The sequence below is a fragment of the Dysidea avara genome, chromosome 9 (genome assembly GCF_963678975.1).
Source record: "Dysidea avara chromosome 9, odDysAvar1.4, whole genome shotgun sequence".
NCBI lineage: Eukaryota > Metazoa > Porifera > Demospongiae > Dictyoceratida > Dysideidae > Dysidea > Dysidea avara.
Genome location: NC_089280.1, coordinates 17,129,833 through 17,146,630, shown reverse-complemented (window position 1 = coordinate 17,146,630; position 16,798 = coordinate 17,129,833). Strand labels below are relative to the sequence as shown.

Here is a 16,798-nt window from a genome sequence, read left to right as displayed (position 1 = left end):
CTGTTGGGAAAATGACCTGCTTCTTGTAATAATCATTCTACTCCCACAGCAAAGTGTCTGCCAAAGAAGCTGTATTACAATCATAAAATATTTAGAACAATGTAGAGTAGTAGGTAGCTATGCTAGATAGGAGAATTAAAATCAACGTCTGATAATCAATGTTTGATAATCTGGCAGTGCAACAACCAGCTATAGGCCTGACCACCATACATAATATTGTGAAGTAAGCAATCCTCTACACCTGCTAATGGCAATTCTGTTATTATAGTTAAACTGTCATTATGTTATTCATCTACCACAAATTGCTTTACTGAGGAAAAGACCAGGCCTGTCAAAATGAGCAAGACAACTCAATACCAAGAAGCTATATAATGGACAATAACAAACTAGTTCCAAGAATCTTCAGCTTAGAATGAATTTTTATCACTTACCAAACTCCAATATAGAGCTGTGACTTGGACAAAGAGTCCATAACTGATTTTTGACTTGACTCTATAACCGATTGATTAGCTGATAAATTGATTTGACTTCATGCTATTTGCCATACAAGTTTGTATATTGACAGTGTTTTCATGACCAGACATACTGTTTGCAATAAAAAATAAGACTTCGTAATGTATATAATGCCTAGCACTAAAACCAACAATAATCAACTTCCTCTTACACTTTACTGTATCCATTATGATAAAAAATGTAAGCAATCTTGTGGTCTTGTGATCCAACCGATTAATTGGCTATTGCCCGCAAAGCCAATTATTTATCATCCTCAGCAATAACTGATTGATCATCCAATGATTAATCATAATCAATTCACAGCTATACAAGTCTGATACACTCAACCTGACGCACTATTTGTACAATCCTTGGTCAAGATATTCAGAACAACCTCACAATATCAAATCAAAGCACTGAAGGAAACATCTGGTGGCAGGAACAACTAATACATAACCATGCAGTGCTACGTCTTTCATCCTTCCCAAAGTAGTTAGCTACATTTGACCAAACTTTGCTTACCTAGCTACCAGCTAAGTTTTTACATTACCTCATTACAGAACTCAGTGACAATTCATATTTTAATAAAATTTTATCTTTGTTGTTGTGGGGTCCCTCAAGTCATTCTTCAATGTCACATTTCTTATCATGAGTGGTAGGTATAGCCTTTACCTGTTATGTTGACTGTTTATGTGCAAAATTGTCTACCATCAAGCTACTATCTGATAAGCCCAGTTTGCAATAAGAAAATAACGAAGTGTTCTGTACAAATAACTACCTCTAGTATATATATATATATATATATATATATGCACAATTAATACTATAAAGTCTCTACAAGATACCCACACAAAAAGTTGCCTTTGAGTTAAGTGATATTGAGGATTAGTTTCCAGTGTCAACATTTCCTGTAGTTTTCACAACACTACATTTAACAGCTGAACAGTAACTTTCTGACCCAACTTCTTTCCTTACATGTCCATTGACTCCATTCAATACCTGTAAGTGTTGTTTTTCATATAAACTATTAGTTCCATTCACTTGATTTCCAGTAACAGTGGAATATAAATTGTTTAGATTGGGCCAGACAAATGGTGGCAGCCATATAGGGTTTGTAAATGTTTGTAGTTGAGCCAGTTGAATGGACTGAGCCTGTAATGCAGCCAATTGTGTTGTAGTTGTACAGTAGAGTGGAGAAGTTAATAATGGATTTGCAAAATGTGATGACTGATCATGACTACCATCAGTGGAAACATATTCTAAACAAGGAGACATATTAACATAACATTAAGGTACTGAATGGTACAACCAGACATTACAAAATGCTATGAGTAACGTTGAGAACACTAGTACATAAATATTTACCTGTGTTACTTGTGCTGGTCATATTATTCTTATCCTCATATTCTTCTGACTGGTCTTGTTCATCTTTTTGCTCACTAGAATCATCTTCTGTAACATCTATCACAGAGTCACACTCCATTGATTGTTGTAGAGAAGTTTCATCACTTTCATAACTAATATCACTGCTGTCTCTTTCTTTGTCTCCTGGAAACTGCTCTCTGTAGTACATGACAAAATTATGTTACAAAGTGAAAATGAGTAAGACCCTCTTACATTTAAGTTTAAAATATATTATTAGAATATATCAAATGTCAGAGTGCTTGGAAAAATTACATGAGAGAAAACTATTACTACCAAATTCAGTTAATGTACTCACAATGATTTTAAGAACTCTAGTCTTTTTGTAAGCAAGTACTTCTCTTCTCTTAATGCAGCTAAACAGCTTTTATTTTCTTCAGCAACACTTTTCAGTTTCTAAGGAATTATATGCAACATAGCACATACAAGGAAATACCATATTGCTTCAAATTATGGTTGGTTCTGTGCAAACACTAGGCATGAGGCTATTATGCTCCAAAAATTGAGTATTATGCTTTTGAGCAGTGCTCGAAAATCTCCTATTATGCTTTTGAGAATTGCCCATTATTCCCAAAATTATGCCACCATAATTGACTAATAATGCCAGTTTATTGCTGTATCAGACCATTTTCATTGATGTTCAAGCTTCAAATGGTCTTGAATTCCTTATCTGGTTGCTGTATTAGAGTATTTCATTTCAATGTGACTGCTTTATTAGAGTAAATGATATTCACTGACTGTTCTATTAGAGTTTCTGACTGCTCTATTAGAGTATCTCGATCTTTTTAACGGAATTTTCCATTCCCGCAGATTTTCCCACTGTTAAAGCTTTATAATCACCTCAAAATGCTAGCATAATTCCTGATTCCCACACATACCTATTATGCCCAAAATTATGCCGGCATAATCACTGCACCCCTAGCAAACGGTATACGGCCCTGTATATACATAGCATTACAACAGAAATAAATTTCAGGTTTCGAATAAACACTAGGTCTCAAATAAATGCCTAGTGCAGTCATAATTCCATGTGGTATCATAAACGATGAAGTGAAAAATGTTTTACAAACTTTAATTTAAGCTTGAATGTGCTGGGAGGATAGGTTTATAAAACAGAACATCTTAGCATAGAAATTAGTATGGTGGATGGGCAGAATACAAATAATAACAATTGTGATCCCAATTAAAAACATCAAGGAGAGTACAACACTGAGGTATGAAGTTGATTCTAAAGAATGTGAAAGTGTTGTTGGTCTTGTATAAAAATGCCAGCCTCATATTAGTCACCAGTCTCAATTAGTGGCAGGGTTGAAAAGTTGCTCAAAAGAACTATATAAACAACTGTGCTATAATTATGTATAATAAGTGATCGAGGTTTTATCAGCCTTTACACTACATAGCGTATAGCTGGAAAGTTTGGCGAATTTGGCTAGTGAGTGGTGTTTCACCAAACTAAAATCTGCCAAATTGTTTGTCCAATACAAATCTGTATTAGTCCTAACAAATTTGCCAAACTCTTATTCTTGCCAAAATCTTATCATGGCAAATTTGCCAAAGATTCCTTCCACCAAAGTTTCTGGCTATATGGTATACGGTACCTCATACAGAGTACTATGGTAGCATTAGTGTATATTGTTTGGATCACTACCATCAGGCTTTACTCCCTGGTTAACATAGTCAGATATAATATCTTCAGTTACATATTTACAGTATAGGTCCAATGGAGCTTTATTTATAAAGATCTATGCCCACTTTCTGCAAGTATACATGGAGTCATGCCATGCCCTCACATATCAGAAATGTGTGTTGGAGCCACACACATTTGTTGTGATTGTGTGTTGCTGTCCAGAGGAGGTAGGACATGCATTGTACGCTGCTTGATTTAATTCATCATGTGAATCTCAATGTTTGCAGTACAAAACCAACCAACCAACAATGAGGTTCACTGAGGCTTAGTGGATATTTAGTTAGTGCTTGACATAAACTTCAAGGCTATATACTTTGTTTTGTAAGGGTCCCTGGATTTCTTGGTGAAATAGTGTAAAATTATTGCTTCGTGTGCCTAACAGGGGCTCTTTCAAAACAAAGTACATTTTCTTGAAGTTTATGTGAAGCGATATCTAAAGAATCAACTGAGCCCTAGTGAACTACAGTGTTTGCTGGTTTTGTATTACGGCTATTGAGATTCACGTGAAATTCCAAATACTAATTATGCAATTGAAGTTAGCGGCCACCTCCTCTGATTGCTGTCTGTAGGCCTGTTTAGCCACACCCACTTACTGATCACCTGTGTTTAAAATACTGTTTGGTAACTGCTCATTTACTATTTCCTCTTGCATGCAGACAATCCAACCTTTATAACCTATGCTATAAGTACAGGGGTTGACTGTATCTCTCACTAGCAGAGGTTGGGTTTGCATAGCTATAATGTCATCCTCAAAACTATTCTGCTTACTATCTGAAAAAATCTACAGTGTATTGTAGCTCTTAGTGCATGCCTCTGTTGTAACCAATGTCTGGGTCAGGTCTTATATAGTCCCATCCAGATTGCTATTGTCAGGTGGGGCAGCAGTTGTGGACTGCTAGGTGTTAATTGCTTTGTGCTATGTGTTCAATGAAGCAATACAAACAATACTATGGATATTCACAGATGACATGCACCATACATTTAACGACACATTGGTTCACGCAACAATACCCACTACAGAAACTGTATGTCCACAGCTGTTATCCTGATGTACTATGTGTTATGATGCAACATGTGTAATGTGTTGACACAATGATGATGATTCGCACATAAACTTTAGTTGTAATAATATAGCTTAATGGACTCATTATTAGGTCTATGCAATGAGCCTTATCTGCAATTACGTCATAACGCAAAAATGGTGAAAAGAGTGGGGGTACTTTGTACAGACAGCCATTGGAAGGGATAACTTTTCGAGATATTCCCCGTGAAGAAAACTTTGGTGAGACTTATTTATAATTTTCCTATGTAGAGGCATGCATTTTTGCACTTCTCGAAAATTACTAGGTTGGTTTTGTATTCAAAAGCAGACATAGGACTTTTCGAGAAGCGTGAAAATGCATGCCCCTACATAGGAATATAGTTAATAAGTCTTACCAGAGTTTTCACCTGCTTTCTTCACAGAGAACAGCTCAAAACGTTATCCCTTCCAATGGCTCTGTGTACACATAGTACCCCTACTCTTTTCACCATTTTTTGTGCTATGATGTAATTGCGGATAAGGTTCATAATAGCAAAAACTTATATCTTAATGATAAGTGAAAACCATTTTATCTTGATAAGTTGATCTGTTAACAAATAATGTCATAGGGCACTATTTTGTAATCACAGTTTTACATATTAAATTTTGTTGACTTAAAGTCGTGTGCTATTCCTTCCCCTACTAGTTTGATACCTTTACACAAAACTGACTGCTGTTGACACACAGTAAATTACAGAAATTTACTATCTCAATAGTAAAATTCTTATATTTATCTTGATAGGTCATAAAGGTATGATGATAATCTTCTATCTAAATTATCTCCCAGCTAGAGTTGTGCGATAACAAATTTAGACATATCTCAATATTTCCTTTTGAACTTATCTCAATTATCTAACATATCTAGATAATTGAAACAAATACATATTTTAGTTAACTGCCAATAATGTAACCAGTAAAAAGTGAGCAAATTATAATTCGAAGAGTATAAAGAAATGAAATATGTTAATTTTAGCACTGTGCCTAAGCAGTAGGAGACTACACCATCAGGTATACAATTAATTTACAGAAGTTTACTATTGTGTAGATAAATAAATTTGTCATCCTTATCTTGATAAGTTTTATAATTTCTCGATAATCGCATAGCTCTACTTCCAGCCTTTACCCATTACTGTAGTTCAAGTATAGTGGTACTGTATATCTAACACAATTTTATAGTTCAATGGTGAGCCATTGATATCTTTATCAGCAGTACACTTGTGTCACGTATGGTTAAAGATCTGATAACTTTCTTTGAAGCACAGTAATAGACTATTTTATCAAGTAAAGGAATTCGGATGATGAACTTGTGATCAAAAACATTAATTATTACCACTGAGCATAACATTAAAAGCATGGTTTACTTTGACCTAGCTATGACCTGGAAATGAAAATAGCTGTCTTACACATTCACATTAGTTATGATTAGTGCATTAAAAGTGGAAACAGTTCCTAGGCCTTTTACTATTATTCTACTGGGTTTCTGTTACTTCAAGAAGAGTAGGCAAAGGAATTTTAAGCTCAGTACAACATGGCAGCAAGTTCAAACTGTGAGACAGCAACTAGTATGACAACAAACAATGGTAACAGACAGGTGTTCACCTGGCATTGCTTCCTACAGAATGTTGTTTCTGGGCTTATTGCTTCTCAAAGTTACCTCTCTGAACTGTGCTTTGTACTAGTGCAGAAGCTGTTATTTAAGAATTCAAACCAGGTATGATTGCTAATCTGGATGACCTCTGACTCAATGAATGGGATCCAGAGTTAATGACATGGAAGTAAGAAAGTGACAGATTTTTCTGATATGGATAAACTTACTTGACCTGCACCTTGTGTGTGTTTTTAGTTTTGTATTGCTGGGGACCACCTTGTACAGGCACTTAGCCATTTGTGTACCCTGTCATTATTATTATTACCTAGACAAAAGCGATAGTGATCCAGAAAATCTTGGTCATATGTGAGGTTTAATTATAATGTACTCTACCATGTAAGGAAGTCAATTACAATAACAAATGTGTATGTCATATCTTGTTACATTAGGATTCACGGAGGTATGCACTTTCTCAGAAAAAAAGACTGACTAGAAGCCAGTCTCACAATACCTTCATGGCACCTTGAATAAAGCCCAAAAGCATCTTCAGTGCACCCAAAATTTTCTTAAATTAGGTGTGCACCCATGCACAGCCGACCAAAGGTCAGGTGTGGGAACATGCCTGGTTTCCTGAAATTGGCTTGGGAAAACCGTGTGTTTGCATGTCTGTCCACACCCATGTGAGCAAACAAACTTTGAGTTACAGAAAATAAACCTTCATTTCACAAATGAAGGCTGTATTGAAGGTTAATTTCTGTTTTCATCATGTTTACTTGGAGGGGGTGTGGCTGGTTACTGAAACCATATGAAAGTGCATAGTGGGGCTTGCCTATGTTGCTCTAACAGGAGTTTAATGACAGAAAAAAATGTAGCAGGTACCAGGGATGGCATATCCTTTCTTTCGAGTTGAAAAGGGCATGCCCCTATTATACATAACAAAAATTAAAAGCATCCACAAGGTTTTGTCTACAGAATACGCATATGAAAGCATGACAGCCAAACTATAAAACGGTTGAGAAGATACTTCAGTATGTAATTTAAAGTGGTTTTGTTCAAGTTATGCTTCCTTAGCAATGCATAGCAACATAATCGATGAATTATGAAATAATAGGTGAGTTACAAAAATACGTGCAGTTCTAATATACCAAGTAATTTGCACTATATTATTACAAAATCATGCTGTGTGTTATTTTAACTGAGTGCCTGGTTTTTAGAGGTAGCATAGCATCAACTTGTTTATTTGGTGAAATTTTCTGCTGACTGACTGACTGATTGGCTAACTGATATGCCTTCAGACAAACATAACTCTATGATGACTACAGCTACTGGCTTGAATTTTCACTGTTAAGACATCGTCTCAACCCAACAGGTGCCTTTCGGCATAACACAGTACGTATAATGCATGTATCATGGACTTGCCTTGTCCTCCTTTGTGTCATATTTCTTTTCACTGGCAGTGCCAGGTGTCGATTTGCAGTAGCATAAAATGGCTTCCCTGTGGATGACTATCATGTTTATAACAGGAACTATCCTACTTTTCATTGTGATTGGATTACAGAGGTGCTTCTTTTACTGTTCTTTGTTTAGCTGTAGCCATTTTAGCTTTCACAATGTCTCAAAAGTTCACCAATAGTAATTTTATAGGTACAATTTAAGCATTTTAACTAAAACACCAATTTTTAGTCAAAACTATTTAAAACAGCAGCAAAGCTTTTAGCTGTCAACTACAGGGTTAATGAACATATAGCATTTATAAGCAGTACAAAACAGTTTATGGCCACCTGGAAAAACTTGATACAGTGGTAAGACACCAACTCTTAAAGTAAGAGGTACCTGGTTCAATTCCTGCTATAGGCAACTTTCTTTTTTGTTTTTGTTTTTTAAAGCTACTTTTAGGAACACATTTTTATGAAGGCCTTGATTGCTCTATTAGGGTATTTGAGTGTTCTATTAGAGTATATCGATCTTTATCACGATTATCAGCCCCACTCCAAGAAGGATAATTTCGGCATGATATCATTCTGAGGGTGGGATTCAGCCCCCTAGCAAAGTAAACAAATAAGTACAAGGAAAATTAGGAATTTTAAGTCTGATTAGGGACTACAGAAATAAAAGGTAGTGATACAAGGGAGGTCGCCTACACTTGCAAATGTACTAGTGGAGATATTTCAATACCTAATTTAGTCATGGCTAGATACAGACTATAGATTAAATCTTCACTAGTATGTATATCTTCAGGTGTAGGTGACCTCCCTTGTTTCACTGGTTTTCTATTTCTATGATTCCTAATCAAACTTAAGATTCCTTATACTTGTAAGATTACAAAAGTGTGGCTATAAAAACACCAGATCATTGTAATTCGCAAACTCCTATTCTGTGTTGTAATCTAACCTTTATCTCCTCTATTGTAGTACACAGGATAGTTCTTAGAATTGGCTTTTGGTGGGTGTAGGGTTGGAGCTCTTGGTGAAGTGCCAGCTGTGCTTGTTTTAAACTTCTTCGTCTAATAGTATAATAACTTAATCACATTTAGCGTATAACCACAAATTACATCTACCTTTTGTTTTCTTTGGCGTTATGTACCATCTTAGAATAGGAAACAGATTTGGTACTGTGGAACTTAAGTTTAGGAAGGTGACCAGACACATCATTATCATCATCTGGATCTTCATCATCTTTAACAAATGAGTTTTCTACTCTCTTAATATCCACAGCATAAGCATCCACTTCCAATGACTCTACAGTAGTGGGAGCTTGGGCTTTGTGTAATTTTCTTTTCTTATTGCCTTTTAGCAGATTCAAGCCATTATAACCATTCAATGAGTTATTACCTACAAAGAACAAACCACATGTAATGCTATAGGTAATGTGTTCTAATAATAATAATAATAATCATACTCAAGTCAATATATCAGAACTAATTACTATTTGGCAGGCCAATTAGTTTAGTTCTAAAGTTTTCCAGTGACTAAAATGAGAAACTTGTAAGAAAATGGTATGTGAGCAATACTTTGAAGTTCAATTAAAAACTATTTTACAAAGAGACTCCAACAGAGTACTAAGAGACTTGTGGTTAACCACACCAGTTAATTAGTTATCACTATGCCCACAAGAGTTTATTATTAACCACTGAAATGTTTTCAACAATAGCACAACCAACCTAGTAGCTAACTAGTGTTCTTCACTGATCGGTGAGTTAACTGCAGTGCCAAGGCAGGTATTGGTGTCTTACTATCCTAGAAAATGGTTGCATTGCAGTGACGTGACAAGTGGCATTATAATGTTACTAGCTATAGCTATGCAACTCCACTTTCATTTCTACACGAGCAGGGCCAGTGAAGTGATCCATTGAGTCTTGCTTGTGGTAGTTTAAAAATTTCAACTGGGTAGTTGTGGGGGGGTACTCGACTGGTAGCTACACCAACAAAACTTACTTCAGGTGTACTTTTGACGTATTTCTCTTGCTCAAACTGATGCAATACTTGTTGACACCACAGTAAGCAGCATGTATCACCAGTCTACCACACTGGCTCTTCAAAAGGCAGTTAAATTTTCAAGCAAAGTTTGTCGTGCAGCCTTTTGTAAACACTTCAGTGGCAAAGTCTGTGGCAGGAGGCATAGCTACAATGTCCTTTTCACTGTGCTAGTTGACTATTTTCTAAGACAATTGGACACCAATACCAGCGACTTCAAGGCATAAATGCTTTGTAGGAGGTGTTAGAATGATGCAATAGAAACCTCGGCTCTATGTTGTGTCATCCTACTCAGCATTTAGACATGGTATTTGGTGTTTAACTATAACTTAAGTAGCCTTTTATTTATGAAGAAACCTGATAGCAGGTGTCTTATTGGTAAGACACCTGGTCCAGTAAAACATTTGTTTACAACCATAATGAGACCTGCAATAATGTAATTAGCCTCTTGTAGACAATAACACATCAAATAAACACCAAGCAAAGTGATGTGTTTGTCACAAAAAACAATTGCAAGCAAGTAATCGTTTGTGCCTGTTTTCTGTAGCTATTCAAAGATGATTAAACCATCGCCATAACTGGCTAATACTTAAAGAAGATTATATATAAATTCTTTTATAGCATCTGCCATAATGTACATCACTCTGTAAACCTAGACAGCCATGCTGGCATTGGCTCTTTACATTTGCTGCCATTCTCACACATATATTGTCAAGCCTCAAATACAGAGTTTACAAACTGTTATCACATTCCACAGCTTGCTGTGACCTCTCAAATCTTTGGCACACAGTGGCTTGCTGAGGTATTTACGACACAAACTCTCTGCTACCAACTCACAGCTTGTATGCCCTTGTCTAAAACACTTAGACATTCGTAATATATGTCTTTGAGGATTTTAAAATCATCGGTGACGTCAATAATTACCTCGGCTGTGCCTTTGTAATTATTGATGTCACCTCAGGTTTTTAAATTCTTAAAGACACCTATTACAAGTGTCTAACTATTACACAACAGACAATGTAATGTATGAAATTGCACTAAAGAAATGTTAAATTCCACGTAAAGGCTTTAAATTTGTTGACAATATACAACTATGCTGCAGCATAATTGAACTGTTGGTGGATGGAATCTTCAGTAGCTATAGAGAAATCATATAGCTGTACTACTTCAGTATCATTACTGACAGGCCTTCTGTGGGTTGGGACATATTAATAGACAAATATCTCACACCACAGAGTATCTATTGGTCACACTCTTGCATCACTTCTGACATACTGATTTTGTAAAGTCAGTTATTTTACAGAATGTGGTCATGGCAATTTCTTTGACACTAGAACCATAGGCTCTAAACAGTATCCTTCATGATGAGACGGGTAGTTAGAAAAGACGGACATGGTCTTAGACATGGACAGACACAGGTAAATTTTTTTTTAAATTTGCATATCGTACAACATACCTACATTTTTTTGTACTACTGTAGTCTCAACTTACAGACCCAGACATCATCATAGTGACTATTTGTAAACAAGTCTGGAAGGTGGCATGTATATGCTACATAAGACTATACTGTTGTACACGTACTCTAGAAATCTAATGCAGGATTATATGAATTCTAGGGGTTCAGTTGATGGTGTTTAGTGTTTAGTCAGATTCTTACCCAAGCCAGGTTGAAACCCAACCCTGGGCAAGGGGTGCTTATACTAAAAGCCCTAAGGATTTGTAGTCTTCTATAGCATATGCTATTGCCTACTCTCTGCACATGCACTTACATATAAATATACCAGTGCTATGCAATGATGATATCTTGGTCTGGAAGTCAAGACAACATGGGTATAGAAATTAACTGTTATACAAATGTAAAAACATATTGTGAAAACATCCATGTCCATATCCAACCATATCAGCTCTTTCTAACTGCCCTGATGTGACCTCTATCTTCTCTCAGAGGTGTATGTATAATATAATTAAATTAAGTTGTGATGTCATAAAAGCTGCAACTCAATAATTAAAATTTTCTCACATGTCCCTGTACAAGATGCCCATCATGAGTGATATCTGCAATGACGTTTATTGACATTTCAATTACGTTTCTTGATGTCACAAAACAAAATGGCTGCTGTAGTGTGGGGACTTTGTATGGGGAGATATTAGACAAGATAGTGTTCTGCTATGATAACGCTTATAATCAAACAAGCGTAAAGGTGAGACATATAAATACAGATGTGCATATTTATGCAAGCATTAAAAAAAATTGGTTTGCTTTTGCCCATGCAATGAGCCCATTTGTATCGCCAAAATATGCTTAAATATGTTTACTACCTGTTACCTTTATTATGTCTTGGTTCCAACTGTGAGCAATAATTGTCCACACTAATACAACCATTTTCCAATTGTGATATCACGATACGACAGAATTCGTCATTTCAGATTTTGCTCATAATCACTAACTTCAGTGGTATTAGTTAATGTTTACTGATATGACACGCTAGATTGCGTGTAGTAGTTTCAGTTTCAACCACAACTAGCTACAAAACCTCGTACTGCCCCACCCATCTTGTCTGCTATCTACACCTTTTAGCTGTGTATACAAACAATACTAGTTAAAGCGCTGCAGTGTGAATGCAATATGAAAAATATAGCATGAGAGTGTGGTTGAGAGACAAATGTGTAGCACGTGGCATTGCATTTAGCTTGAGACTGCACCCAAGTGCTATATTTTTTTGTAGTGCAAGAGCATATGTGATGTTTTTAATAGTTTAATTTAAGAATCTGAGGTTATAATCAAGAAGTCAGCGAAAATAGTTTATCACATCCTGAAATGCCACAGTGATAGTAAGAAAACTAATAGGTGGCGACTTACAACCAGCAGAAGGGCAGAAAATTAATTTGTAGTGGTCACTGCTGATTATCACACAATTTGCGTTATGGAATTCACTGTTACAGGAAAATGACTGAGGGAGGCTAGCTTATTTGAGTAATGCACAGTTTGCACAGCTATCTAATTGTTGTTCGTGGGTATAGCCTGAAGGTTGGCCAGAATTCGCTGGGCCTGCAATGATAAACAGTTTAGCTAAATATTTAAGACTGAGTCAGTATTATTATTGTACTGGAATTACAAGCATTTGTATGGGTGGCCATTTATTATTTGTTAATTTATTTCTATGGTAACATTGTTGACAGTTTTGTTAGTAGGGGTAATTGTGGTATCCCAGTGTCTCTGTGGGTTGTTTTTATGGTTGTGTTGTGTTCACACACAATCACGTTCATACACAAAGTGTGCTCTATTGTGTCACAATCACACAGAGTGTGCTTATTGCCATACAAAGGAAAATAGTGGAAAATAAAGCACACCTTGGCACACTATGGGAAAAAAAGCACACTACTCCCCTTTAAATTCAGATAGTAGTATCATATACAAATGAGGGTGCCTTTGAGAGATGTCATTTTTAAATGTCCTTACTAATAAGGCTAACAAGTTGATGTTGTGCTACTTCTAAAAACCAGGCGCCATGCAGCTAGCTAACTCATCTGGAATAACTAGACAGTATATACTACTATGAATTAACCAACTATGTATTACAACTTTACAATAGGGTAGTTTGGGTTGTGCAATAATATAATTAGCTATTTCTCGTATTTCATAATTCATGAAATATTCGTAATTCGTTCAATTACGTTGCTATGCACTGCTAAGGAAGCGTTTGTTAAATAAACCGCTTTTACCAACATATTACGCACAAAACTATCTTCTAAACTGTTTTATAGTGTGACTAACATGTTTTTTCCCACAAATTCTCTCGACAAAGCCTCAAAGCTGCTCTTCATTTTCGTTCGCGTAAGTAAGGGATACGCCCCCTTTCAACTCGAAGCGATAGGCTATTCCTGGCAGTGCACAAGGCCTGCACCGTTGTTTTTCAGTTGCTAAATGCCTGAAAACCTCAAGGGGAAGGTAGTCTGAGGAAAGTCACCACACCCGTATTTCAGTCCGCCGAAAAGAAACCACCTCAGAGCAAAGTTCACCTGTGCAGAAGTTTAATACAGACTTCATTTCACTTTTACTTCTTACACAAAAGCTGCTTTTACCGTTATTAAACGATTTTGCTCACGTGGGTGCGTACGGACAAACATAGGTAGATAGGTAGATAGGTAGATAGATAGGTACACACACACACTTTTACGAAAACAATTTCAGTAAACCAGGCGCACGCCCACAGCCGGCTTTCGGCCGGCTGTGGGCGTGCGCCTGGTTTAAAAAGATCATGGATTTTTAAGCATTCAAGTACTCTCTAGCATTAACGGATGAGCACTCTTGAATATTAGTCATACCTATGTAACTTGTTTTATGCTCTATTATATTAAACAGTTAATGAATTTTTCAAGTAACAACATGATACATACTCTGTACTAAAGTACCCATGTAAAGATTCCTGACTATCAAAGTGCATTAATTCCACAAATCAAGCCTTAATAGTGTCACATTTTGATGATCAACAACAAATGCATCATGTAAGCTAATAAACACCGGATCACGTGACCTTAACAAGTACTCAAGTAGTATTATCCAAAGTACTAAACTCCTTAACAGTGGCAAGTATTTGTAATATTTGTTTCATCCCTACTTACCTATTGTTCAAATAGCTATTACACAAAATTACGTACACGCAGAATATAGCATAACACTGCTATCCATACGGTACCACTCAAATGTAACATCATCTTGCAAGAGTGCGAGCAATTAAAAAATTTGCTAATTAAAGGACATGGCACTCATTTTGCTCGTGAATATTCATCCCAAATAAAACAGGATGAATACTCGCAAGCAAAATGGGTGTCACGTCCTTTAATTAGTTAGTTTTTTAATCGCTTGCACTCTTGTGAGACTACGTTACATTTAAGTGGTACTGTATACATGTGCATGACTAATACATACAGATCTGTATACCATAATTGTAGTTCTGATTGTAGCGCAAGTCACCAATTATCAACATCATTTTGTCAAATGATTCATATGACATATGAACTTCTTATTCAATAGAGCAGTCCTTAGTCTCTTAGCACACCAAAGTTTAATTACCTCACATGAGTGAACATTGTGCTATAAGTGAAATCACAAAGCCTATGCTTGCACTAATTATTGGCATGAGATACCTATTATTGGCACCCTGTAATTCAGCAAATGATCAATTATTGACAGACTGTGCGAATTTGTGAGTAATAACCGATAATAACCGTGCCGATAACCTGTCAATAATTGGCGACTTATGCTGTACAACTTTGAGTCAAAACATGTACTGAGACATATAATATTTATGCTAAACCAATTATGGACAGTCATACACATTTACATGTCTTGCTGTGTGCACATGCATGCAGGACTATTTAAAGAATAGAACCTCCCATGCTGTCATTGTAGTCTAGTCAGAGTACTTTCTATGTATCAGTATATTGTATACAACCAGCATAACCATTAAATATGGCTTCCAGCCTATAGGCACAATGTCTAAGATACATGTACCATCACATTTGCAATATAGTTGTTTGGTCTTATGAAGCAATCGGACCCTACGCACCACTGTAGAACAAGTTGATGTTGTGCTACTTCTAAAACCAGGCACCATGCAGCTAGCTAAAACTACATATATTACTATGTATTTATCATGTTGTGCATTAATTTATTGTAATTCTTGGATTTTGTAATTAATGAAATTTTTGTAATTCTTCAATTACGTTGCTATGCACTGCTAAGGGAGCGCATGTTAAACAAACCGCTTTTAACAACATATTACGTACAGAAGTATCTTCTAAACTGTTTTATAGTTTGACTATAGTGTTTTTTCCTACAAGTTCTCTCAACAAAGCTTCAAAACTGCTCCTCATTTTCGTTCGCGTGCGTTGGGGATACGCCCCTTTCCAACCAACCAAAGGGATAGGCTATTCATGGTAATCTACAAGGCCTGCACTGTTGTTTCTCAATTGTTAAATGTCTGTAAAACCTGAAGGGAAGGTAATTCACAAAGTCTGAGGAGAGTTGCCACACCCGTATTTCAGACTGCCGAAAAGAAACAACCTCAGAGCAAAGTTTACCAGTGCATAAGTTAATAAAGACTTCATTTCGCTTTTACTTCTTACATGTAAAAGCTACTTTACCATTTAATGATTTTGCTCGTGTGGGTGCGTACAGACAAACATAGATAGGTAGATAGGTAGGTAGATAGATATAGACACACACACACACACACACACACACACACACACACACACACACACACACACACACACACACACACACACACACACACACACACACACACACACACACACACACACACACACACACACACACACACACACACACACACACACACACACACACACACACACACACACTTTTACAAAAACAATTTCAGTAAACCAGGTGCGCCTGGTTTAAAAAGTCTTGCAATACGGAGTGGCAGGGCCAAATGGCATCAACTTCATGAGAATATTGCAGTTAATTATGGGGAGTTTACATAGCCGGTATTCTGGCAACAAACAATCCACAATCCCATGGCTCTGATTTTTTGGAACTGACTTAAGTCATGCCATCAAGTAACTTCTTAGTCTACTAAACTTGATCAGCACTCCAGTGGCAAGAATACACTCTATTGTCAGTTCTGGGTAATAAAAACTGCTCACCATGAGCCGCCGGGTCACTTTGTCTACTTCATTTGTATTGTTTATTGTGACAGTTGGTTCATTACATGTTCAGTAACAGTCTTATTCTTACCAGGTTCATTGGGTCTTGTTCTCTTTCCTTCCAAAATGTTTGCAGCTTCAACAATGAGCAACAAATTTCCTTCATCTCTACTGCTTCGGTTATTGCTCATATCGTGACCAGTTGCAGCTAATGCAAGTAATGGTAAAGTGTGATAAACGTCTTACTATAAGCTACATTTACAACCTGTGATGACAGAAGCTCTCGGCGTTCACAATGCAGGCTCTACACACGTATTTTGTATGGCTTGAAAATGCATGCTATAAATTAGGCACTGCCATGGCACGTGCACTTGACGACC

At 36.5% G+C, this 16,798-nt stretch overlaps 1 protein-coding gene across 1 annotated transcript; it reads right to left on the bottom strand.

Moving 5' to 3' along the window:
* Positions 1 to 1,235: 1,235 nt before the first annotated feature.
* LOC136266969 (uncharacterized) lies at positions 1,236 to 16,798 on the bottom strand. The gene is made up of 7 exons (XM_066062016.1): positions 16,684 to 16,798; positions 16,510 to 16,626; positions 8,828 to 9,101; positions 8,662 to 8,773; positions 2,213 to 2,310; positions 1,858 to 2,054; positions 1,236 to 1,751 (listed from the first exon to the last, which is right to left on the bottom strand). The coding sequence occupies exons 2-7, from the start codon at positions 16,607 to 16,609 to the stop codon at positions 1,378 to 1,380; spliced, it is 1,155 nt and encodes a 384-aa protein (XP_065918088.1). The 5' UTR covers positions 16,610 to 16,626; positions 16,684 to 16,798; the 3' UTR covers positions 1,236 to 1,377.